The sequence below is a fragment of the Brassica rapa genome, chromosome A04 (assembly GCF_000309985.2).
Source record: "Brassica rapa cultivar Chiifu-401-42 chromosome A04, CAAS_Brap_v3.01, whole genome shotgun sequence".
Taxonomy (NCBI): Eukaryota; Viridiplantae; Streptophyta; class Magnoliopsida; order Brassicales; family Brassicaceae; genus Brassica; species Brassica rapa.
Window position 1 is genome coordinate 16,302,207 of NC_024798.2, and position 24,412 is coordinate 16,326,618.

Sequence of the window (24,412 nt, forward strand, 5' to 3'; positions counted from 1 at the left end):
ATTTGTAGTATGACATCACCAAAGAATCTTAAACAACATCTATCTAATTTATCTTACAAAAATATTAAAATTAAAAGTCGGTTTTAAAACAGAAACAGTTTGTTGATAATTTTTTTTAAATATGTGTAATATAGTTTAGTAATGCTCGAAATTAAGCACAAAAATGATTGATTGTATTGTTCTGTTAAGGTTTCGATTCAAGTTCTTAATCAATTCAGACCGGTTATTCACTTGATCTAAATTAGGATTATCGACCAATCTATCACGCGAAAGTAAGTAAGAACACACTAGAAATGTTTATCCAGGCTTCATTGCCAACATGTATGGGAAGTGAACAAAACTTTCATGCTTTCACTACTGATTAATGCGATTCAACAGCTTACGATGTCTTCTTTGTGCAGGTATTACAAGAACATTCACAAAGAGCTCGCAGAAGAATAGTATTACATAGACTATGAAGAAGAAGAGGATCTTTCAGCCATCGATCCCTCGTTAGACCTCGATGACACGCATTTGACACCTGAGGAAAGTGTGAAACCGCAAGAGCTGTGATTGTACCCTGATCTCTCTGTATATGCTTGCTTTCTCTTTTCTGTAAATATCTTGTCTCTAGATCTATTAAAGACGATGACTACTCTGTTTTAGCTATTAGGCCTTTTGTAACAGACTTTTCAAGCTTAGTCAGCTTGACGTGTAACGGGCCTGGCTGAAATCAACTTTGATTCAAAACAATGACATAAACAACAACACTCCACACGTTCTATGATTTAGAACCTAAACAATTTGTATCTAATATACATAATATGATGAGAAGTTTACAACTAAGATTATCTTCAATGGAATATTCTTTTTTTTTCAAATAAAAATAACTCTATAATGTAATTGAGTTCTAATAATACTCTATTTAAGAGTAACTATGTTTGTTATAGAATAAAAATGGAATAGTATTGAAACATTTTTACTTAAAATTCTATTTTAAAATAATAAAAAGTGAAAATAAAGATGATCTAAGCACGGTTAATGTTTGTAACCACATCTGTTAGATCCGTTGATTATAATATTTGAATTACAGAACATCTAAAATGACTTACATATATTTTGGATATAATTCAACATAAATTTTGTCTCATAATCTTTACCAAGTTTTTGAAAACCAGCAAAAAATCCCAATGCTTGATGTCCAGATTTACCCCAATGTATTAGTACAATTTATTTTACAAAAAAAATATTTGCTATTTTATAGTAATCATTTTGTATGAATTTTTATAATTATTGCATCCAATCATTGAGAGAGCCAAATACTCTGTCAACTCATTTGTTTCCTCTATAATTTATTTAAGAAAATGTTAACCAGATGATTCACTTTTCTCTATGTTAATCAAAGTTTACCATTTCAATTGTAAACGGTAAATAAACGCAAGTAAAAATCGGAGAGAGTGGCGAAAAAGAGGAGTAAGAAAAAGAAAAGTCGCTGCTTGACTTTGTAAACCCTAAACACATTTCTCCGGCCTTCCGTTCACACTTCACACCCACCCAAAAAAAAACGAAACTGGAAATAAAAGTAATTTTAAAAAGGTGAAAAATAAACAAAACACGAGGAAACAAACGTCTTTTTACTCTTCTTCATTACCGGGATGGTCTCTCTTCTTCTCAACAAGACCCCTTGATGAGCCTTAAGCTTCTTTCGATTCATCAGATCGTCTCCTCTCCTCCGAATCTCTCACCATCAACAAACCCTCTATTTATCTTCCTCCAAATCACCAACCGCCTCCTCCTCTCTCCGTCTTCTTCATCACCTCTGTTTCGTCCGATTGTACTCTGGCCTGTTCTCGTCAAATAGAGAGTGCAGATTCAGTCTGATTCGGATTTGAAGAGACCAAGGTGGTGGTCGTCGTCGTCGTGGTTTTCGTCTACATGCAGTTTTGGGGATAGTGTACGTGCGAGAGATTAATCCAACCAACACTCTCTTGGTCTCGATGGAAGGAGAGTTGATGGGTAAGGTGAAGAGGGAGAAGGTGGTGGCATGCATGACTTGTTCTCTCTGCGACAACCTCCTCCGTGACGCCACCACTATCTCCGAGTGCCTTCACACCTGTTAGTTACTTCTTCCGTTTGATTTCGTGAAAGTTTCCTAATTGCTTGCCTTTCTCGTTGTTTGATTGACTTTCTGTGCGTGTGTATGTTTATGAATAGTTTGTTTGTTGACCAAAAGCTTTAACCTTTTCTTACATGAATCTTCCTTTGTTCCTCTGTTTAGGTATGTTTTGGAATTTTTTGGTGGGTTTTTTTATCTTAGTCAACGATGGTATTATATGGGTCGTCGAATTTGGGTTTTGGCTAATCATGTCATTCATTATACCTGCATGTTGTTAGTTAGCTGCTTTGTTTATATCCAAGCATGTAAGTTTTGTGTTTGCAACTGACCATTACTACTATCTTTTTTTCATCACCCAATCACTCTTCAAGTTGCTATACCATTAAAGCAGATTTTAGATATATCTTTCTGTTTTTGTACGTTAGTTTTGTGGTGTGTATAGTCTATGGTGTGAGTGCTCTTTCTGCATGCCCAACTATGTACTACATTTTCCTTTTAAGACACAGCATCAATCAATGCACAATTCCAAACTATACACAACCACCTCTCTCTCTGTTACCATGTTTACTGTGATTGCAAAACCAGTTAAATAAATATAATGCAGTCTGTCGTTCTGTAATTGTGAAGTTAAACTAGGTAAATCTTATTGCTATGCTCATTAGATCTGATCCAAGAAAAAAGTAAATGTTAGCAGTAACGATTTTCCATAGCATGATTGATCAAATTTCCCTTCAAACACCGGAAGTTTCTGAGATTTTAGCTGCCTTTCCTCAGTTGTAGCACAATCTCTTTACTGCAGTACCATAACTAGGTCCTCTCATTTGACCATTCTTTAGGCTGTTAACTATCTAAGAGCACGATTTTACATGAAACTAGATGATATATCTATCAACCACTTATCTACAAGCTCCTGCTTTGGCAACTGCTATTACATGACGCAGTAAAAGCCATACTAGTTGCCAGCATTGCTATCTAGGAGTAGGAAAATCTGTACTTGTATCTAATTAATTTGGGATAAATTTCCAAACTTGGCAGTCAGCAGCAATCTTACTTTAAACCTCTAAACATATTGCCTACTCCTTTTTAGTTCAACTTTTGATCCCAGAAATTGTTTGTTTTATCTTTCAAGTAATCTGATCCGTATTTGATATAAAACATTTTGTTCTTACTTGTTAGTTACTACCTATTGAGATGAGATAATTTATTAGACCACTTTTGGAATGCAGTTTGTAGAAAATGCATATATGAGAAAATCACAGAGGATGAGATAGAGTGCTGTCCGGTATGTGATATTGACCTCGGGGGTACCCCGCTGGAGAAACTAAGGTTAGTTCTCCTCCTCTCTTACTGCTACACAATTTACTTATGAGTCTTAGTTAAGCAGTGGTTCCTTCATTCTATCTTATAGTTTAATCCTCCACTGTTAGAAGCCCTTTTGGCTTTTGTTGTTGATGAAACAAATAACTTTAGCATTATGCAGGATGTTAATCATGTATAGTTATTTGATTTAGAAGCAGTTACAACCTGAATGTGTTCATTAGCTTTTTGCTGACATGAACTATTTTTGGTTAGAACCAGAATTGATTCACTTTTGTACTCTATCTCTCTCAAAATAGACTACTAGTTATTATACTAGTACGAACCTTTGTTGGTGGTGGTGAAATTATGCATTCGCTAATTAAGGAACCACTTTTATTCATAATATTTCAGGCCCGACCACATTTTGCAAGACCTGAGAGCTAAAATATTTCCTCTAAAACGAAAAAGAGACAAGGATCTTGAAATCACATTACCTGCAAGGAGGAAAGAAAGGTCTATCTCGTCTTTGGTGGTGAACACACCTAGGCTTTCAGCACAAACTGGCACAACAGGAAAAAGAACAGCAAAGTCTCTCATGAGAAAAGATGCAAGGGGTAGTAGTGGTTCATTCACTAAGAGAGGTGTGAAGAAGGAAGAAGATCATCATACAGAGAGCGGAAGCTCCCCTGAAACACTTAAAAAGTTCACTCAGAAGAAAAGGCAGGTAAAGAAGATACTGATTACTTACTCTCTTTCTCTTTTATTTTGGTACACTATGGAAAGTAGTTTCTGCATTTATTTATTCTTTTCTTTTCTTTTTTGCAGTCTTCATATGCAGAGGCTAATCAGTCCGTATCTAATCGAAGAAACAAGGATGTTGCTGAACCTTGGGATTCGTTACATCTTATAAATTTTCTTGTGGATGTGGCAAACGGCACAAAGCCTTCTTCTAGTTCTCAAGGGTTGGACCCAAAGTCTGAGCATGGAAACGCATCTCACATTGATGTTCAGGGGAACAAAACCAAAACAAAGGATCATAAACGAAAGTGGAAGCTTGAGGAAGAGAACACCACTAATGGTGATCCTACAACAACGGAGACTGCTACGGTTAAAAGAACACGAAGGACTCGCCGTAAAAGGTCATCCGCTTTTGGTGATCCAAGAACTCCACCACTACCAGATGCAGAGAGTCTGAAACAGGAGAGGAGAAATGGTCCGGTTTGGTTCTCACTTGTGGCTTCAAATAATCAGTGAGAGATTCTTGCTTTGTATCTGAGTTTTCTTTTAACCAGTGTTCAAAAATTTTCTTATCTTTTCATTTCTATGACTTGGTGGTATCTTGACAAGGCTTCCTGGTTTCAGGGAAGGAGAAACATCACTGCCTCAGATTCCAGCAAACTACTTGAGAATAAGGTAATTTTTCTTCTTATTCTCAGTAGAGTCTTCTCTTTTGTTGGGCGATATCTCATTACTTAGTTCTGGTTTGAGAGAGTCTAAATTTCTAGTTTGGAAGAGTTATATTGAACAAGAGTTGATTTAGTGTTTCATTATATGATTAGGGATGGAAACATTCCAGTTTCTTTTATCCAAAAGTACCTCATGAGGAAGCTTGATCTCAAGAGTGAAACTGAGGTAATCAACCTTTTTTCTCTGCAGTTGCTACTTTGCTGTTTCTAGCTTGTATCCACTAGCACTCAGGTCTAATGTGGAATCGTATAGGCCGTACTTGTATAGATCAGAGTCAATTCTTACATTAAATAGAGTGGTTATAAGGTCCATAATTGTTAGTGTATTATATTGAAACTTTTATGAATCACGAGCCAGTGAACCACAAATATAAAGCTAATGGGTCTCACCGGTGTGTAAAGCAGCTAAACTCGACAATGACCTTACATGTTGATTAACTAAGATCCTTTATTTAATGTTTGAGCTAAAACCAACTCTCCGTTTTGTTCACTTTTTATTTATTTTTAACAGGTAGAGATAAGATGTATGGGAGAACCGGTGATCCCAACGTTGCAGCTTCACAGCTTAGTGGAGCTATGGTTGCAAACAACAACTTCTAAACATGAAAGAGTCACTGCATCGATAGGTTCCTCTGCAAAGGAGTTTGTAATGGTGCTAGTTTATGCTCGGAAGCTCCCTGAATGCAACAACTAAAAAGAACTGTTCAAGACTCTTATGCAGAAGAAAACAAGATTAGTCACCTTCTTAATTGATTCAGTTCAAGACCGAGAGAGGAAGAAGTTAAGTGCAGGAGCAGTCGAATGTGTTGTCTAGTTTAGTAATAAAATTATAAGTTTTTTTTCTTTTTCCTTTGTAATCTTAAAATGAATGATTGGTGAGACAGACTTTGTTTGTCTAAGAATATTCAAATAGTGTTACAAAGGAGATTGTGTCCTTTTTGGACGTTTGAATGTATTGATTAGATAGGAGGATAATGTTAGTTGTCATTTCTATGAATATTTGTTTCAATTATTGTGAACCGAGTGACTTATAACAATTTTATTGAAGTCAACCCCCAAAAAAAACTTTGAAACGAGTTTTGCCATTTCAGTTTTCAAACTTTTTATTTATTTATTGTATTAACATGAAATAGAACATGATTAGCTTTGGATGCTAAAAATGTTAAGATTGATAATATGGGGAAAAGCTTGGAATACTGGATTGTTTTTTACCTAAGCAAAGGGAACCGTGGAAAAGTTTTATTAGTACTATAAATATTTTTTTGTCTTCCTGTAAGCTTAACTTTTTGCTAAACACATCATTAGATTCTTACTAAGAATCCGTAGAAGAGAAAGAGACGCTGTGGTAAAACAAGTAACCGTTAGAACCAAAAAGGTTTTTACTTGTAACTTCTATTTTTGGTACTACTTACGAACAGGGAGACTAATTCTTCTTTGCGATATATTTTCAAACTTTATATTTATATATTTTATAACTTCAAAACTAGCTTTGGATGCTGAAAATATTTACCTATCAAAGGGAACAGTTGAAAAGTTTTATTACTACAACTATATCTTTTGTCTTCATGTAAGCTTAACTTTATGCTAAACACATAGAGAAAGACACGTTGTGGTAAAATAAGTAACCGTTACAAAGAAAAAAGCTTTTGCTTCTACTTTTGCTTTTGGTTTTACTCACAAAAAGTAAACTTTGAATTAAACGTTATTAATTTTCATTTAACTTCGTATATAACGATGAGGCAGATAAGCCACAGCTGTTATTATGAAGCTGCTAAATTTTCTTTAATGAAACTATATTTTAATTAAATAATACAAAAGTTTATGTCAGGAGTTTGATTATTACAGAGAAGACTAATTGCTTCTTTACGACAACTTTAATTAATTTAAAAAAAAAAAAATCCGAATCTTACCTAAATTAAGGTCTTCGAATGGGACCCACCTCTGTAAGACGCCGGTTTCGTCCCTTCTCTCTCTTTGCTTTTGTCCAAAATAAAGTTTCTTTTCTTTTCTCCTTAAAAAAATGATTTCTTGAAACAGTCGGAGGGGATGCCTTGAGTTTATTGCAGAAGCTAGAGAGAGAGTGTGTGTGTGTGTCTGCGTGTGTCAAAGAAAAGTCTTCTCTTTCACACCTTTCGTTTTCTCGAAACCTCTTTAAAGAAGATGGTGGTGGAATCTTGGGTTTGACAACTCATCACCAGCCCTACTCTCTCTCTCTCTTTTAAGCTTCCTTCCTCCAAGCATCCACCAAGGTCCTCATCACTCTCTCTCTCTCTCTCTCTCTCAATTCCTTCTCCTTTTGGTGTATCAAGTTTGATTTTTACTTTGATCTTGTAGTTAAAGAAGCAACCTTTTCGTCTTCAAGCTTAAGAAAGCCAACTTCTTTTTTGTAGAATGGGTTTGTGTAAAAATGGAAACTTTACTATCTGGGTCTTTCCCATTTCGGTTTCTAAGATAGATTAGTGTTTCTTTTTTGTTCTTCACTCTTTGGAAAAAAAAATTAGGGCTCGACATGGAGGAGATAGAAGGAACCAACAGAGCAGCTGTAGAGAGTTGTCATAGAGTTCTTAACCTCTTACATCAACTAGATCATGGGAGGAGTTTAGTGTCTGAAACTAGAGAAGCTGTGTCTAGGTTCAAGAGAGTTGGGAGTCTGTTAAGCAAAAGTGTGGGTCATGCCAGGTTTAGAAGAGCCAATAAGAAGCCTCTGACCCATTTGTCTCAAACCATCTTCCTTGATCCTTGTCTTCTCCAAACAACTCAACTTCCAGAATCATCTCAGAAACTCCGGTCTGGTTTCCATGAACTGAGCTTGAGACCCAATGATTCTCTCACTTTAGGGACCCGGTCTTTCAGTTTAAAAGCCCCTCCTCTCCTTCAGCTTAACCAACAACAGCAGCAGCAACAGTTGCAGGCTCACCATCTACATCAGCAGCAACAAAGACATCATCAAGCTGAGATTATGCTAAGGAAGTGCAGTGGAGGGATAAGTCTGAGCTTCGATAACTCGAGCTGTACACCAACCATGTCATCAACTAGGTCCTTTGTTTCATCGCTTAGCATAGATGGTAGCGTGGCCAATGCAGAAGGGAGAAACTCCTTTCATGTGGTAGGTGATCAGAGTTTATTACCACACTCCAAGAGAAAATGCCTCTTGAAAGGAGACGAACATGGAAGCTCTAGCCGATGCCACTGCTCTAAGAAGAGGTCAGTTGCATATATTTCTATTTAATCAAGAAAGGTGTACTAAAACATTGTTGGAAAATTGACAGGAAACATAGGGTTAGGAGATCGATAAGAGTGCCTGCTATAAGCAACAAGGTTGCTGATATCCCTCCTGATGATTACTCGTGGAGAAAGTATGGTCAGAAACCAATCAAGGGCTCTCCTTATCCCAGGTATAATAATAATACTCTTCTTGCTTGATCACTCTCTTTTTAGTTGGTGTGTAAACTATGAGTCTTTTTTTGAAAAGTGGTGTGTTGAAAATTGCAGGGGATATTACAAGTGCAGTAGCATGAGAGGTTGTCCAGCGAGGAAGCACGTAGAGAGATGCGTGGAAGATCCGGCGATGCTTATTGTTACTTATGAAGCAGAGCATAGCCACCCAAAGTTGCCATCTCAAGCCGTAACAACATAACTTTCGTTGATCCTGTGTGCGCAATGATGATAGATGGACGTTGAATCTGCTCTAATATTGTGTGTGATAAAATGATGGGCTTGTAGTTGGTTGGGGTGTGGATTTGCTTGTGAGAGGGTTTGGTTTTAAGGGGTAAACGTAGGATTTGTCAAGACTTTTTTTTCTTCTTGTTATTTCTATCAAGTGTAATGCTCTTAATGCTTCGCAATTTTTCTTAATCTCAGCTTCCATTTGAGAATGTCTTACAAAGTACAAAAAATCATAAAACTAATTTTAATGGATGCTAGAAAACCGAACGAAAGATGTAACATTCATTGATTATGTGTGTTCTCTCCTATGTGCGGGATGATGATAGATGGACCTTGTGTGATGATGGGAGCAGTGGTTTTTAGTTGGGGTGTGGATTTGGTTGCGAGAGAGTTTACCGCGGTTGTTGGGTTTGGTTTAAGGATTAAGAAACATAGGATTTGTCAAGACTCTTTTTGTTTCTCTCAAGTTTATGTCTCGTAGTGATTCTAAGTTTTCTTCATTTGAGGAATCTAGTCTTATAAACTACAAAAAGTTTATAAGATACATCTTTTTATGGATACTAGAGGTGGCACACAGAACCGAACCAAATCAAATTGAAGTAAACCAAACCAAAATATATTCAAAATCATTTAAGTTGACGTTTGTAACAACCCGAACGATTCGGTTCGGTTTTGTTTAAAACTAAACTAAGAAGAAACCAATGTATTAATTTAATCAGTGTAACTGAATATATCAACGATTTATGTAGTATCTGTTACTTTCTGATTTAAACCTATGTTTTTACCACAAAAATTTCATGATTTTTTTTTTACTTTTGAAATATTAATGATCATTGGTTTATTTTATATTTTGTAAATTTATTTTAACCGAGTTACATTTTTAAACATAAATAAAAACCAACTTCATCATAAGCCCAGCCGAACTGGGTTAATCAAACTGAACCAAACCGGAAATTGAATCGAAATGTCCACCTCTAAATTAGATTACTACTTTTTGATTAAAGTTACAAAATAGAATGTTCTTTCAACACTTAAAAACGGTTCTGATCATAATATATGCTTCTTAACAAAGGTTTTGTCGGAACAATCAAAAGCTCACTTAACATGGTATAACCCTCGAGTTATGATGGGGCCTTATACTCTGATGTTTATGGCCCATTAATCTTCACAAAGATAGCATATTTTAAAAAACAAAATATCTCATCAAATCAATCATCAAATGTCGTCTTCTTCTTCATCGTTTACGGTTCTTTACTTTCCAGTTTTGGCACTTTCTTATTATAAATCTTAAAGGATTAGATCTCTTACACGATCATGACTCACCCCTGATTGATTACAAGGTAAACCCTTATCCTCCTCCACCTCTTAAAAATATTTTATTTAATCTTTGTCTGTTGATATTTTTCTTCTTCCTTTTCTCTCCACCGTCGTTTTTCTCGTTTTTTTTTTTAATTTATAATTACAACCTTTGTGTTGTGGTGGAGATTTGACGGCGGAGGGAAGCTCATGGTGGGGTATGTCGCCAGTTGTATGATGATATAAATGGGTTTCAGATATTTTCCGCCAAGTTGTTGGTTTTCTAGTAGTTTCTGGCTCTCTTTAATCTTTTTTGAAAAAGACCTTTCTTTCTTCACAAATTAAAATTTAAAATAAAAAAGCTATGATCTTGTCTTAAAACACAGCTTGTCTGAAAAAAATCTTACTTTGTGTGATCTGGGTTGAGTTTGGTCTATGTGTTCGTCGAAATGTCTGAATGAGTGGATCCTATTCTTTCCTTTTTTGATTTTTTTTTAAAAAATATATAAATAGAGGTTGATGATTGCTTCTGTGTCTTCTTTATGTAGAAGAAACATGGTTGCTGCAAAGGAGAACAAGTTCCTAACCGTGGCACCTTTCGAGTGCGCTTGGAGCGACGATCTCAAGTTCCGTGAACCGGGCCGAGGCTGCGTTGCCTTTGACGCCTTCGCTCACAACGATGTCACCGTGGTGTTCAGAGAGAACGTTGGGAGCCAGCATTACCATTACAAGAAAGACAACAGTCCTCATTACATTGTCATCATCGGCAGCAACAGGAACCGGAGGCTGAAGATTCAGGTCGATGGGGAGTCTGTGGTGGACGAGGAGTCTTCTGATCTCTGTCGCTGTTCCTTGGAGTTTGAGAGTTACTGGATCAGTATCTATGATGGGTTGGTGAGTATTGGGAAAGGTCGGTACCCGTTTCAGAACCTGGTGTTTCAGTGGCAGGACTCCAAGCCTAATTGTAGTGTTCAGTACGTTGGGTTGAGCAGCTGGGATAAGCACGTTGGGTATAGGAATGTGAGTGTGTTTCCTGTGACGCGTGATCGTATCTCTCTGTGGAAGCAAGTGGATTACCGTGAAGTTAAAGGAGATGAGGTGGAAGAGGAAGGGAATGGTTATGATTATGAACAATGGGGGCTTGGTAACTTTCTAGAGAGCTGGGAGTTATCGGATACGGTCTTTCTTGTTGGTGATGAGGAAGTGGATGTACCTGCTCACAAGGCTATCTTACAAGCCTCAGGTAGCTTTCCTTTGAGTGGAGATGTCATTCAACTTCGTGGTGTCTCGTATCCGATTCTTCATGCTCTTCTTCAGTATATCTATACAGGACGAACTCAGGTAACTTCGAAGCTAAATTTGAAAAGTGGTATCAAAATTTGTGGTAAAATTAGAATTCTCCGTTGTTATGAAGCTTGGAGATTCTTCATCTTCCTCATGCTATTCTTCAACTTTTTGTTTATGTAGATTTTGGAATCAGAACTTGCTCCATTGAGGGATCTAAGTTCTAGTTTTGAAGTGATGCCATTGGTGAGACAGTGTGAAGAATATATAAACCGCTTAAAACTAAGCGACAGAGCGTCTGAACCCTGCAAAAGAGTTGAACTATCATGTCCAATTTCTCAGCCCTTGTCTGGCTTTATGTTCCCAACTGCTTTCCCTGCTGATGTGGCTAAGCTGAAGAAGTTCTACTCAAGCGGCGAGTATAGTGACGTAAAGATATGTCTCAGTGACCATGGCCTCACTTTCCAATCTCACAAAGTCATTCTTAGTCTCTGGAGTGTTGCATTTGCAAAGGTGAGAAACTATCTCTTACAGTTTTGATGTTGATGAAAATTTTGATTCTCATTCTCAATGAACATACAGATGTTTACAAATGGGATGAGTGAAAGCCACTCGTCGACGATCTACTTAACCGATGTGTCGCCAGAAGCGTTCAAGGCTATGCTTAACTTCATGTATAGCGGAGAGTTGAACATGGAAGACACTGTGAACTTTGGAACCGATTTGATCCATCTTCTCTTTCTAGCTGACCGGTTTGGAGTTGTTCCACTTCATCAAGAATGCTGCAAAATGCTCTTAGAGTGCCTCTCCGAGGTGATTTTTTCTTCACAATCCTCTTCAGTAAATGATGCTTCTCTCTTTTGCTATCATGTTGCTCTTCTTTTCCAGTTATATCTGTTACAATATGGGTTCTGTATGGTAGAGAGTTTAACGAGCCGTGGAGTTGTGGCTTCAGCCTTCTGAAAAAATAAAGAAAAAGAAACGAAATATTAATATTGTTCCATGTATATATTACATGCAGGGAGGGTGTTCTCTTTTTGGAAGAAGATCATACAACAAGAATAACTCTTTTATGCAATTTTGGGCGTGGAAGCAGACAATTTTGGGCGTTTTGTGAAAGCTAACCTCAGAACTTTTGTTGCAGGATTCTGTATGCTCAGTTCTACAAGTGGTTTCGTCTATCTCATCATGTAAACTCATTGAGGAGATGTGCAAGAGGAAGTTCTCCATGCACTTTGACTACTGTACCACAGCGAGTTTGGACTTTGTCTTGTTAGATCAGGCCACTTTCAGTGATATTCTTGAGGTGTGTTTTCTCTTGCACCAACCTTCTTAATCTTATTATAACCTCTCAAGAAGAATGATGAATGATGTCTCAACCTTTTATGGCATGTAAAAAAGATTGCAACATGTAATAATTCCTGAATTTGCAGTCTGTAGATCTAACAGTGACATCTGAGGAGAAGATTCTTGATGCTGTTCTAATGTGGTGCATGAAAGCTGAGGAGCCACAGCGTTGGGAAGAAATAGATGAGCTAATGAACTATTCTAATCCAGAAACTTTGTTCAAAGAAAGACTTCAGTCACTTGATGACTTGTTGCCTCATGTACGCTTCTCTTTGTTGCCATACGAGTTGCTTGAGAAGGTAAAGCAGATCCTGAGTCCTGACCCTTTGTGCTAGATGAACTTATAACATTTTCTGTTAAATTGATTATACTGATGTCATCTATGCTTTAATGATATTGCAGTTAGGAAACAGCAACTTAAGCAGACAAATCCCAGTATTCAATCGTCTTGTAAGTTTGTAACATTTTGTTTCTTTCAAGACTTTTCTTCTCTCCATGCCCTTTCTTATTGTGTGTTGTTGTGTACAGGTAAAGGAAGCTGCTAGTTTTTTGGCTTCTAGATTGACATGCCCAGGAAATGAAGCGACGTAAGAATTAAATAGTCATGTATCTTTTGATTATAAACATCTCCAGCGACGTAAGAATAGTCAGTTACTAAAGCTTTCATCTCTAGTTCAAGGCTCCAACACCGGAGATCGAGTTTCAAGGAGCTTCAGTACATACGTGATGGGGATAGCAATGGTGTGCTTCACTTTGTTGGTACATCTTATGGGAGTCATCAATGGGTCAACCCTGTTCTCGCAAAGGTTTAAACTCAATTTCATCTCACTTTTGTTGTAGTCATTTAACAAGAACAATGAATTTTACTGGAGCAAGAGTTACTTATGTTTTGAATTTCTCGATGTTTCCAGAAAATCAGCATTACATCAAGCAGCCCCACTTCCAGATTTACTGATCCGAAGGCTTTAGCTTCAAAAACATATGTGGTATGGGTCCACCAAGGCTTGTTCTTCTTATATGATTGGAACTTGGCTTGAACTATCCAATTTTAAATCATATGATTTTGACTCTTTTTTTGGGCAACAGGGTACTTCCTTTGCAGGGCCTAGGATGGAAGACGGACGTATATCTTCCTGGTGGATGGTGGACTTAGGCGAAGATCACCAGGTCTCCTCCATAACTTCTCTTTCTATCACTTCCTCTGTTTGATGCAGTTTAAGAACTTCATAAACCATGCTCTCACAGACTAGAAGCAAAATAGTTTGTGTTTTTTAGTTCCATATATAAGAAACTAACATGGCTGAGGATTGTGGGGATGCAGCTTATGTGCAACTACTACACGTTCAGACAAGACGGGTCAAGAGCATACGCAAGGTCTTGGAAGTTTCAGGTATCTTAATCTAAATCTTTCAGCATAAGACTTGATGTCTTTGTTAAGACAAGCTGCTTAAGGAAGATTATGTGTGTCTTCTTGATGGGGTATGAAGGGATCAATGGATGGGAACACATGGACGGACTTGAGAGTCCACGAGAACGACCAAACGATGTGCAAGGCTGGTCAGTTTGCATCGTGGCCAATCACAGCAGCAAATGCGTTACTTCCCTTCAGATTTTTCAGGCTGGTTCTGACCGGTCCAACGGCAGACACATCAACTCCGTGGAACTTTTGCATTTGCTACTTGGAACTCTACGGTTACTTCCGTTGAAAACTACACTTGTAATGAAATGGCCTGTTAACTACTCTCCACTACACACGTGTGCTTTTTGTTTTACTTTTTGTTGTATCTTTGAATCTTGGAAAAACTACTGAGAGAATAAAATTTAAGTGGCCAGGAAAAGTGTTTCTCAAGAAACGTGAAGCTAATTCCATTTGGGTTGTTGTGGTTTTCTTGCAAGAGATGTCTCCTGGTGGTAAAAATAAAATAAAATTGGAAACATCCTGACGATGTAGTAAGTAGTAACGTCTATTGGGGTCTTTGTGTGGATGGCTCGATGCCAAATGAGGTCTACTTTGTGTCTGTTTATTATAGAATGTAACATCTATTGCGTCTTACATATCTTAAACTGCGCACCCTAATTATTCTATCAAAGTTTTTTTTTGGTAAATTTTTCTATCAAAGTTTTGTAAACTATCTATTTATTTATTAATTGTGAATTTGGAAGGAAAGACCAAGAATTCGAAGTATGTATTTTTTTTTTAAGCCTTCGGAATGTGTTTATTTTTGATACGGTGTGTTTGAGTCTTGTTAGTGGAATAATTAGGTTATTGATTGATTTGTTGAAATGTACTTGTGTATTGTTCGACAGTTTCTTGAAAACTGCGTGTCTTGAGTTGTGGGAATAGTTATCAACACAATGTGACTTAACTCATAGAATTTTCCAAGCATACTATATATTTGATTCCAAAATAGAATTTAGAGTAAAAAATATTCCAACATCAATAAATTTTCTATTTTATAACAAAATAAACAAAAGGTTTACTCAATAAATAGAACAATATTTTTATCTTTTGTTCATTACTCTATTTTTACTCTAAAATAGGATAAAATTTGAGTAAAATTCAGCTCAATTACGAAGTTATCCCATTTTCAAAGAAAAGTAAGTTTTATTTTAGAGATGCTGTTAAGTAATAGTTAAACGATAATTTACATTTATAAGCTGATTCTGATAGTTATGGTATCTCCTTTCAACCAAATGAGACTCTAGAATCTGATTTTCTTTAAGGATGTCTTTTGAAAGTTAATAAATTGCAAATGAGCTGATTTGAGATGGAGTTGAGAGACGCAAGTAATGCCTTATAACAGCTAACATGTTAGTGTTCTCTTTAAATAAACAACCCATGTGATTGATATAAAATTGGTATTGTGATTTACAAATCATGGTAGATAATTGAGCTAGACTTATATTGATAGTTTGGTTGTGATTATGCTGTCATAGGCTTTATGGAAGTGTTCTAGAAATTTCTTATTGTCATTAATTTTTGGATATAAGTATATCAAAATATTAGAATTTCATGGCTTATCTCTGTGGAAAATAATGTATCAAAACATAAAAACTATAAATTTACATTTATAATTTTTGATGCATGCAAACTTAACAACATATATTACAGTTGGTGCATTGTTTTCTTCAGTGGAGTCGATCACCTTTAGGCAAAGTTGGTCCATAATGTACATGTCAAATGAAAATTATTACATTCTTGTCACTGTTTATTTCTAAATCTAGTTGTAAAACAAGATCTTCGTTTTAAGTTTCTGCGTTGGTCTAACATTCACTATATACATGAGTACATGACCAATCACATCTGCAAATATAAATGGTAATAATTAAAGTATAATTTTTTTATTCACTATAATTCAAAACTTTTAAAAGGATGAAGATTGGTCCTAGATTCTTCAAGATAATCCATCAATTGAAAAGCATTGATGATGAAAGTTTGACTTTCTTTGAGAACATTTTAGTGTTTATTAATAAGATATTCTTCAACTTGAGCATATATATAATTTCCATGTAAACACACAAATTACTACAGTTAAAAAAAACAAGATGACATCGAAGTTTAGTTAATGGTTTTAGAATATTTTGAAAAAAATCTACATGCTTTAATATTTAAAACACCATATTAAGGATCCTTTTTTGGTTAAGGACAAACCTGCTCGTCGACCAATATCATTTCAAGAACATTTCCATCACTACTCTTATTATACGCCTCTAGAGTACTATTCTATAACCTGCATTTTGATTATTTTTATTTTCTCCCACTAAATCAATGTTGTTCGAGGGAACGAATAATTGTTTTTTGTGTGTACACCGTGGAAATGATCAAATTCATTAATTTTGGTAAATAAAACATATATTATCAGTAGTTACTTCATTCTTTTTGATAATCATTTTTAGATGAATATGAACAATAATATTCATAATAACAATTAAATACTTATTGATATAGTAACAAACATGGGTAGGTGACATTAAGTTGAAAGTACCTTTTACGTATGTGCGAACGAAAATTAAACTAATCATCCTCATTTCTCATGGTTCTACTTCTATCCAAGCACTGATGGCTCCATCAAAACACGGGGTTTTAACTGATATCACTAGTGCATATATATAACTAATACTACTATGTGCATAACGAACTTGTTTGTGTCCAAAAACCGATTGGAAAAGACATGAAAATAATGGACTAGTGGTCCGAGCCCATTAGTCGTAGGTATTTGACATTGTGCATGGAGACAAAAGATTGAACCTATCATTTCTCATGGCTCTAAACATGCAAGCACTGCAACAAAATTTTGATTAATCTGCCTAAATCTAGAGAAGTCCATTTACATACAGAGAGTCAACACTACTTGAATCCCATTAGTCTAAATTCGAGGAATACAGATAATTAATGGTCTACTTCTCCCTTTCTTTCTTTTTTTTTTGCCATGATTTCCTTCAATTTTGTTGAAAATTTATATCCGGAGCCTTGCTAAGGCATGAATAGTACTAATTTCCTTTTTTTGCCATGATTTCCTTCTTACCTGACTTATATATGTCTCCGTATCTCATGTTTTGTTAGTCTAATCTATCACAAGTCCTAAAGTCCGAACAACAGTTATAGCGCCGTGCAAACTTAATTGCATAAATCTTTTGAATATTCTGTAAATACTTTGGCGTGTGCACTAGGAATATATGACATGTGTGGACAGTGGATAATCATCTATTCATTCTATATAGATAAGGGGCGGTGACAACTGACAAGTAATCCAAGTAATCAAGCTAGTCATAATATTCTTAAAACATATGTACGTAGATGATACTAAAAAGTTATCATATATAGATTTATAGTTATGGAAGGATATCAGGAGCATAACTCTAATTTGTTAGCAACTTAGCATGTCCAGTATATCGATAAACTGAAAACAAATTGACATTTGTATCAACCATATACTAGCTCGTTACTAGATCCACAGCGAAAGAAGTTCATTTGTTATTAATTTGCATGTTTGTTAATGGCTGGTTATTGTTATATTGTTAATTAGGACTTGAGAGTATCTTGAAACCAACATTAGCTTCTATTGGTATTCGTAAAATGGAGCTGCATGACATCCGAAAGCAAACCATTAGAACGCAGTTAATAATCGGATGAAAGACTGGTGGAATGTCTAACACGTTTACTTTCACGAAAAGGAGATTAATTAAAGGTTCTTATCTTGCTTAGCGGCTTAGTATTGTATATATTAATTGAAGCTTTTTTCTTAAGAGTACCCCTGTTTATAAAAATAAATGTAAATCTGGAATTATTCAACTATGGTTGTCTATAGACAAATTCTTTATCGTTAGTGAATGAAATATATAGTTCAGGTCAATTTATTCGTTTTTGATTTTAATTGGGTTAGATCACTATGTGTTAGATAAAAAGGTAAAGCAACGTAAGGTCTGAAATTTTGTATTCATTACAAAGATATGTGTTTGCTAATGAGAATCATATATATTGTTACCGATAATAAAACGACTTCTATGCTATTAGAAGGTAGATGCATAGTTGCAGACATCATCATTATTGTGAAACTAAGTCTTGTAAATATAACTTGATAACAAATATATTATAGCGAATCATTACACGATGTAATTAATTTATGAAAATGAATCCAATACATAAATCTCTGGTTTATTTAGCTGAGACTCTTTAAAAGGTAGACACATCACACATGCAACAAAGTTGTGTGTGGCACCACCATATACTAGAAGATGGTCATCTTCGGTCGACTCCAATACCCTGATTTTCCACCAAAACAAGATCCGATTTCAACAATTCTTGGTTCGTTACATTCCTTGACTAGTCTAGTTTCCAATGAATACAAACACTCATAATCTCCCCACAAGCATTCTCCATAAAACCAAATATACCTGAATACTATCAAAACAAACCACAGTTTCGACCAACCTTGCTTCAAAACAGATTTTCTCACCTAATACTAATCCGTTTAACACGAGTAAACATTCAAACGAAACCTTACAGAATTATCTACAAGCTCTAAAAAGAAAAATTAAATTTCATAAAGTATAACTCAAGTTATGACAAATTCAATCGAACCTAAAAGCACACCAAAAGCACCTATCCCACATTCATTAACCTCCACATCCTCACACCCACACTCCTCATCTCCACACCGTCGATATCTTCATATCCAACGGCTAAAATTCAAACCTGAGCAGCAACACCGATCCGAGTACTCATCGTAACAACCAATCAGAGAAGAGATAGGAACTACACATCTGACTATATAAACATTTCCGAAGCTCTCGTCTTCATCATCCAATCGCTTAAACTTCTTCAAATAGAGAGATAGCAAAAAAAAATGTCTGCAGAGGAAGAAACCGTTCCAACCAACGTCGAAGAGACGGTGACGGCGCCGGCGAGTGAGAAGAAACCGGCGGCTAAGGGAGGTAAAGCGAAGAAGACGAAGGAAGTTAAAGCAGCAGCAGCTCCGAAGAAGAAGCCTGCAGCTAAGTCTCCGAGGAAGAGAGCTTCTTCATCTCACCCTACCTACGAAGAGGTATCAGATTCGATTCGGTTCGATCTAATTTTATGATTTGAGATTAGGTTTTTTGAATTTGGTTTAATTTGAATTGAATCGATTTTGCAGATGATTAAGGATGCGATCACGACGTTGAAGGAGAGAACCGGATCTAGCCAATACGCGATTCAGAAGTTCATAGAGGAGAAGCAGAAGTCGCTTCCCCCTACCTTCAGGAAGCTTCTCCTCGTCAATCTCAAGAGACTAGTCGCTTCAGGGAAGCTAGTCAAAGTCAAAGGCTCCTTCAAGCTCCCTTCTGCTAAATCAACCGCCGTTTCTGCTGCTCCTAAACCGGCTCCGGTTAAGAAGGCAACCGTATCTACTAAACCGAAGGCTAAAGTTGCTAAACCGGCAGCTAAAGGAACCAAGAAGACAAAAGCTGTAGTAGCAGCTGTGAAGCCAAAGGCTAAAGTCGCTGCGAAGGCTAAACCAAAGACGAAGACAAAGACGGTGGCGGCTGTTTCAAAGACCAAAGCTGTTGCGGCTAAGCCTAAGGCTAAGGAGAGACCTGCTAAAGCGGCGAGGACTTCGAGTAGAACGTCTCCAGGGAAGAAGGCTGCTGCTCCTGCTAAGAAAGCGGCAGCGGCTGTGACTAAGAAGGCAAAGGCGAAGGCTCCGGCTGCTAAGAGCGTGAAGGCGAAGTCTCCGGCGAAAAGGGCTTCGACGAGGAAGGTGAAGAAGTGAAGGAGATGGGGTTTAGGGTAGTGAATGAGGGGGGAGATTGAATACATGGTTGTGATGGTGGTTAGCTTCTTTAGGGTAGTCTTGTATAATTTGAATCATCCTTGAAGAAGCTTTTTTTACCTTTTCGTTGTTTCTGGTTTCTTCTTGAAACCCTTTGTTTTGTAATTGTTGGTTTGTTTTAATGAAGCTTCTTACATGGTTAATGTTCATCTACTTCTGTCTAAATTGATTCTTGTACATTGTCTCAACGTGTTTAGCTTCTTCCTTGTTGAAAGTTCTTGTTTCATTGCTGCTTTGAAGAAACTGGTCTGCTTTAAGCTTCTTACATGGTTAATGCTCGTCTAGTTCTGTCTGAACTGATTCTTGTATGAATCTAGAACATTGTCTCAATGTGTTCATGCTTATTTCTTGTTGAATGTTTTAATGCAGACAACATACTATGCTTTGAAGGAATCAGTTCTTTCTGCCTGAACTGATTCTTGTATGAATCTAGAGCATTGTCTCAATGTGTTCATGCTTATTTCTTGTTGAATATTATAATGCAGACAACATACTATGCTTTGAAGGAACTGGTCTACTTTAAGAACAACAAACTTGGGAAAGTTTTAAGGTGAGATTAGTACCTTTTGTCTGAATCATATGATGCATTTGGTGCCTTTAACACATCTCTTACATAGAATGAAACAAAGCTAGGAAGAAAGTACATCACTTTGCTCTGTTTCTGACTTTGGTGTATCTTGGAGACACTGTTTGAATCTTTCCACTTTCTGAATTGAGTATTTGAGCTCCTGCTGAATGTTGAACCTGGAAGGAGACAGCACAATGTCTTTCCATATTGATCCAGCTTCACAGGCAGGGTTTGGTCTTCTGTACAGCTCGTAAATTGATTCTGCATTCTCGTTTAACCTCCCTACATTCTTCAAACAGTCTATCTCCTCTGGATCCACTAGCAATGTCTTCTCCTTCTCTTTCCACGCTATCATCTGCACACAAAAAAAATCACAATTGTCTCACCATGGATTCTCACACTTCATTTACATATAACATTGTCAGAGTTCTAACCTTTGGTGAACCTTCAAGAGCATTGGTGCAGTAAAGCCTCGCATTGTCAACTATGTTGCAATACGTAAGAAACGCATCTGCAAACCTCTTGTGAGATGTCAGCTGAGATCTCACCCTCACCGCTCTTCTACACATTATTGCTCTCCTGCATAAACCTTATGTTAGGAACAGACACACACACTTGTTTGAGAACTAGTTAAACCAACAGCTCTCACCTAATGCCTCGAATCACTGCTAAGTACGCATCGCACACAACTCCAACCAGCTCTATCCTGTATGGCTTTCTCTCCTTCCCATCCTCTTGCAGCTGTTGTCTTTCCCCTATGCGTTCCCAATAGTTCTCTATCACGTCTCCGTTTTCACCAACCTTGTAGCCAGCTCCCATTCTGTAACGGTGGCGATGCACATTCCTTGTCATGGTTATGGTCTGTACCACAAACGGTACCCACGAGAGTGTTCCATCCATTATCACATCCCTCCCTTCGTTGAGAGCTGTAACGAGTAGTGATGATGCTGCATCTGTTGATGATTGGTGAACCTGTCAAGAGTTTCAAACATTTTTGTGGATATTGAATAATATCATAAGGTAATATGTTTCTTGTTTTTTGTTCTTATATATATATATTTATTGGAAGAGTTACTAAAAGTGATCCCTTGTATCTCCGCACCGCAGTTAATAGTAACAAAAATTTCTACATATATACATATATCTGTACTTTTTTATTACTATTAGAACCGCACCGCAGAATAGAGACGGTCATAGAGAACTATTGGAAACAAAGAACCTTACGAATTCAGCAGTCTTGATCATATCAGCATGGCCTCTGGAGCTTAGAGCTCTGTATATCACATCAGATTCTTTGAAAGCATCAGCTTCGATCACCACAGCATCTGCTCCTGCCCAAAATGGTCTGATCCCAAACCACACACACAACCATGTTTACAGGCAAATGAATAGATCTAAATGAACTTTATATATTAGATCTTTTTTACTTACTCTTTAAGAATTTCTTTAAGAACAGTGCTCTTTCCTGCACCCATACCACCACCCATAAGGAGTAGAACAGGGCTTCTGTCCTTGTGTGCAACTGGAGCCATTACTTCTGTACATTCCGAGTCATCAACAGATGCTATCCCCATTGCTTTCATTTCCTCTACCAATGTGTTGAACACTCTTGCCACTTTTAGATTCTTAGTCACCCTCTCAAACCTCTGATCCCTATTATACCAACCAAGGAACAATCATTTAGGAAAATTACCAAAGAAGAACACAATCTGGATATATTTTTTTGGTTTAAGATCACCTTGTTGCAGCCATGACAATGTGCTTGAGCTTCTTTTTAGGCTCAACATCAGCGCTGAGTATCTGTAACAAAATCCATGTTAACAACTAAGGATCAAGGCCGGTCCTCGGCATTGCCAAGTGAAACATCGGCCTATAACCCACAATTTGTTTTGAAAAAAATTTCATAGAAATAAGTTCTCAAATTTGTAAAATTTATTTTTATTAAAACTTTCACTAAATGGCCAGCCTCCAAAATCTCGGATCTTAAAAGTTTTGTTTGTGTCTAATGTTACCTGACTGATCATGAGATCTGCATGGCTCCAGTGGTAAGCAAAGTAACTGAGAATACACCTTTCAAACTCCTCAACGAGTTTAATGAAGAGGGAATCAGCATCAGGCTCTTCAGAGAAGAAACTGTAGATGTCTTCCTCGCAGCAACCTGATTTCCTTATGTACTCATTGGCTAATTTGCAGAGATGAGGACATTCTCTCCTGTCCTTGAATCCCATTTGACGCACTGCAACAAATAGAAAGAAATAAAAAACACAAAACAACATGTCCTTATGGTGATGCATCAAAATGTATATGATCATGGAGAATTCGAAGAGGATAATATGTAGATTGATTTTACCAACGTAGTGAGAGAATCTCTCGAGCTTCTCATGGCCTTTGTGTTTGTGAGACCGTCTGAGACGAGGGATGTTCTTGGAGTGACGTATCTTCCTGAGACGGTAATGCAATGCAAGGGCTAAGAGCAAGCCAATGGATGTGATTAACAAAATCTGCGAGAAGGTCGTCTTGTCATTGTTGCTTTTAAACTCTGGAACACACATTGATGATCTGTTAAGCATATGAATGGATTCGGTTTGGGGATCATCAAGAGACATGAGATTCAAGATTGGTAAAACTCTTAAGATTGGGACTAGTGGTGTTTGAGTTTGTTTTGTGTTTGGAGACAATGTATCTGCTTTCTCCACGTGTTGCTGTACTGTACTAAAATAGCTTTTGAGCCCTATTACTCCGGATGTTCTTGTGGTTTTGACCATTTAATTTTGTTTTGTGTAGCCAAGAATCTTATTCTCCATGTATGTTGTGTTTTTGAAAGGTTTTAGAAACTCTTTTACCCAAGGCTATTATATAACATAAGATATGTAAACTGACTCTTAAGTTAAGTTGATTAGTTGTTTGTCATTGTTATTGGAACATATTGGCGGTTTTGCAAAGAATGTCAATGTATGAGAAAAAGTTTGAAAGAATAGATTTGGTTACTATGTTATTAATATGCCCTTTATCTTTTTGATCATGTGTTTTAAAAAACTGTGAGGTTATATAATCTATTTAATTAGACTTTTGTTTTGGATTTTATGTGCGATATTTCAGTTCTGGACTACCAAATATATGTTGATCTAATAATTCAAAAGATAAATGTATCATTATTTAAAACTAAATAATAATATGTTATTTTCATTAATAATTAAAAATATAAATGTATCATTATTTAAACATAAATATTCCCTTAGACTATATAAATATATTTGGTAAGTCTAAATTATAGTAAATTATTTTTTTGTTTAAATTAATGAATAATATATGTTTAATAAATAAATATATTTTCAATTTTTAATTATCAAAATAATAATGGATGATAGTTATTATAAGTGTTAAAATCTAGATAACTCCACATAATTAATCAAGTGAACAATTAAAAACAGTATAAAGTAATAATGTATCACACTTTGAAAATATGAAATGATGATGTGGTGTCATGAGAAAATATGCTATTTATTTTATGAACGCTAAAACCTAGATATACAGCAAAAAATAAAATAAACAATCTAAATTTTTAAATACACATTAATAAAGCTTTCTTACAATTTATAAAGATATTATACATATTTATCAATATATTTCTAAATTTTAAGAGATATTTCTTTTTTTTTTGAAGAAAGGCTTTAAAAAATATTATACTTATTCAGTAATATTTTCCTAAAATATGCATATAACTCAAATTTAGGAAGATATCATACACATTCATAAATGTTTCCTTAAACTTTTTAAAGAGAAATAATTTCTCATAATTCTTTTTTGGAAAATGTCAATTTTAAGTGCTATTTTAAATTATTTCTCTCGACAAAATTATTAAGATCTACCCTATATAAATAAGAGAAAATTGTTTTTTTAGTTCAAAAAAACACTAACATTGTCCCTTTAGACTAATCTAGTATGTTTTATGTCCTATTAGACTAATAATTTTCAAAATGGCAACAATACCCTTAAATTATAAATTTTAATTTGTAATTAAAATTAATAAATCAAAATTTTAATTTTAAATTTATAATTAAATATATTATAATTTAAATAA

At 36.0% G+C, this 24,412-nt stretch overlaps 5 protein-coding genes across 14 annotated transcripts; 4 read left to right on the top strand and 1 right to left on the bottom strand.

Moving 5' to 3' along the window:
* The first annotated feature begins 656 nt into the window (after positions 1 to 656).
* On the top strand, positions 657 to 5,897 carry LOC103865055 (E3 ubiquitin protein ligase DRIP2). The gene is made up of 7 exons (XM_009142833.3): positions 657 to 2,094; positions 3,322 to 3,421; positions 3,806 to 4,118; positions 4,220 to 4,644; positions 4,757 to 4,807; positions 4,954 to 5,026; positions 5,372 to 5,897. Exons 1-7 carry the CDS (start codon positions 1,977 to 1,979, stop codon positions 5,552 to 5,554), a joined length of 1,263 nt encoding a protein of 420 aa, XP_009141081.1. The 5' UTR covers positions 657 to 1,976; the 3' UTR covers positions 5,555 to 5,897.
* Positions 5,898 to 6,459: 562 nt separating this feature from the next.
* On the top strand, positions 6,460 to 8,735 carry LOC103865057 (probable WRKY transcription factor 21). Of its 4 annotated transcripts, XM_033289728.1 has the most exons (5): positions 6,469 to 7,109; positions 7,195 to 7,255; positions 7,362 to 8,064; positions 8,130 to 8,255; positions 8,353 to 8,735. In XM_033289728.1, the coding sequence occupies exons 2-5, from the start codon at positions 7,252 to 7,254 to the stop codon at positions 8,495 to 8,497; spliced, it is 978 nt and encodes a 325-aa protein (XP_033145619.1). In that variant the 5' UTR covers positions 6,469 to 7,109; positions 7,195 to 7,251; the 3' UTR covers positions 8,498 to 8,735. The 4 variants fall into 4 exon arrangements, with proteins under 4 accessions (XP_033145620.1, XP_033145619.1, XP_033145621.1 ...); XM_033289729.1 differs by having other exon boundaries at positions 6,460 to 7,255; XM_033289730.1 differs by lacking the exon at positions 7,195 to 7,255 and having other exon boundaries at positions 6,478 to 7,109.
* Positions 8,736 to 9,633: 898 nt separating this feature from the next.
* On the top strand, positions 9,634 to 14,322 carry LOC103865058 (BTB/POZ domain-containing protein At2g30600). Of its 6 annotated transcripts, none has more exons than XM_033289720.1 (13): positions 9,634 to 9,866; positions 10,374 to 11,163; positions 11,290 to 11,619; positions 11,689 to 11,919; positions 12,251 to 12,412; positions 12,540 to 12,752; positions 12,856 to 12,903; positions 12,982 to 13,040; positions 13,127 to 13,259; positions 13,365 to 13,439; positions 13,540 to 13,620; positions 13,775 to 13,843; positions 13,941 to 14,322. In XM_033289720.1, the coding sequence occupies exons 2-13, from the start codon at positions 10,378 to 10,380 to the stop codon at positions 14,157 to 14,159; spliced, it is 2,406 nt and encodes an 801-aa protein (XP_033145611.1). In that variant the 5' UTR covers positions 9,634 to 9,866; positions 10,374 to 10,377; the 3' UTR covers positions 14,160 to 14,322. The 6 variants fall into 6 exon arrangements, with proteins under 6 accessions (XP_033145611.1, XP_009141084.1, XP_009141083.1 ...); XM_009142836.2 differs by having other exon boundaries at positions 9,663 to 9,866; positions 10,371 to 11,163; XM_009142835.2 differs by having other exon boundaries at positions 9,749 to 10,040; positions 10,371 to 11,163.
* Positions 14,323 to 18,728: 4,406 nt separating this feature from the next.
* LOC103865059 (histone H1.2) lies at positions 18,729 to 19,912 on the top strand. The gene is made up of 2 exons (XM_009142839.3): positions 18,729 to 18,998; positions 19,089 to 19,912. Exons 1-2 carry the CDS (start codon positions 18,801 to 18,803, stop codon positions 19,701 to 19,703), a joined length of 813 nt encoding a protein of 270 aa, XP_009141087.1. The 5' UTR covers positions 18,729 to 18,800; the 3' UTR covers positions 19,704 to 19,912.
* Positions 19,825 to 24,143, bottom strand: LOC103865060. 2 transcript variants are annotated; one of them, XM_009142840.3, is made up of 8 exons: positions 22,682 to 24,143; positions 22,344 to 22,567; positions 22,070 to 22,131; positions 21,763 to 21,984; positions 21,556 to 21,676; positions 20,981 to 21,303; positions 20,766 to 20,910; positions 19,825 to 20,686 (listed from the first exon to the last, which is right to left on the bottom strand). In XM_009142840.3, the coding sequence occupies exons 1-8, from the start codon at positions 23,094 to 23,096 to the stop codon at positions 20,393 to 20,395; spliced, it is 1,806 nt and encodes a 601-aa protein (XP_009141088.2). In that variant the 5' UTR covers positions 23,097 to 24,143; the 3' UTR covers positions 19,825 to 20,392. The 2 variants fall into 2 exon arrangements, with proteins under 2 accessions (XP_009141088.2, XP_033145612.1); XM_033289721.1 differs by having other exon boundaries at positions 22,344 to 24,143.
* Positions 24,144 to 24,412: the final 269 nt, after the last annotated feature.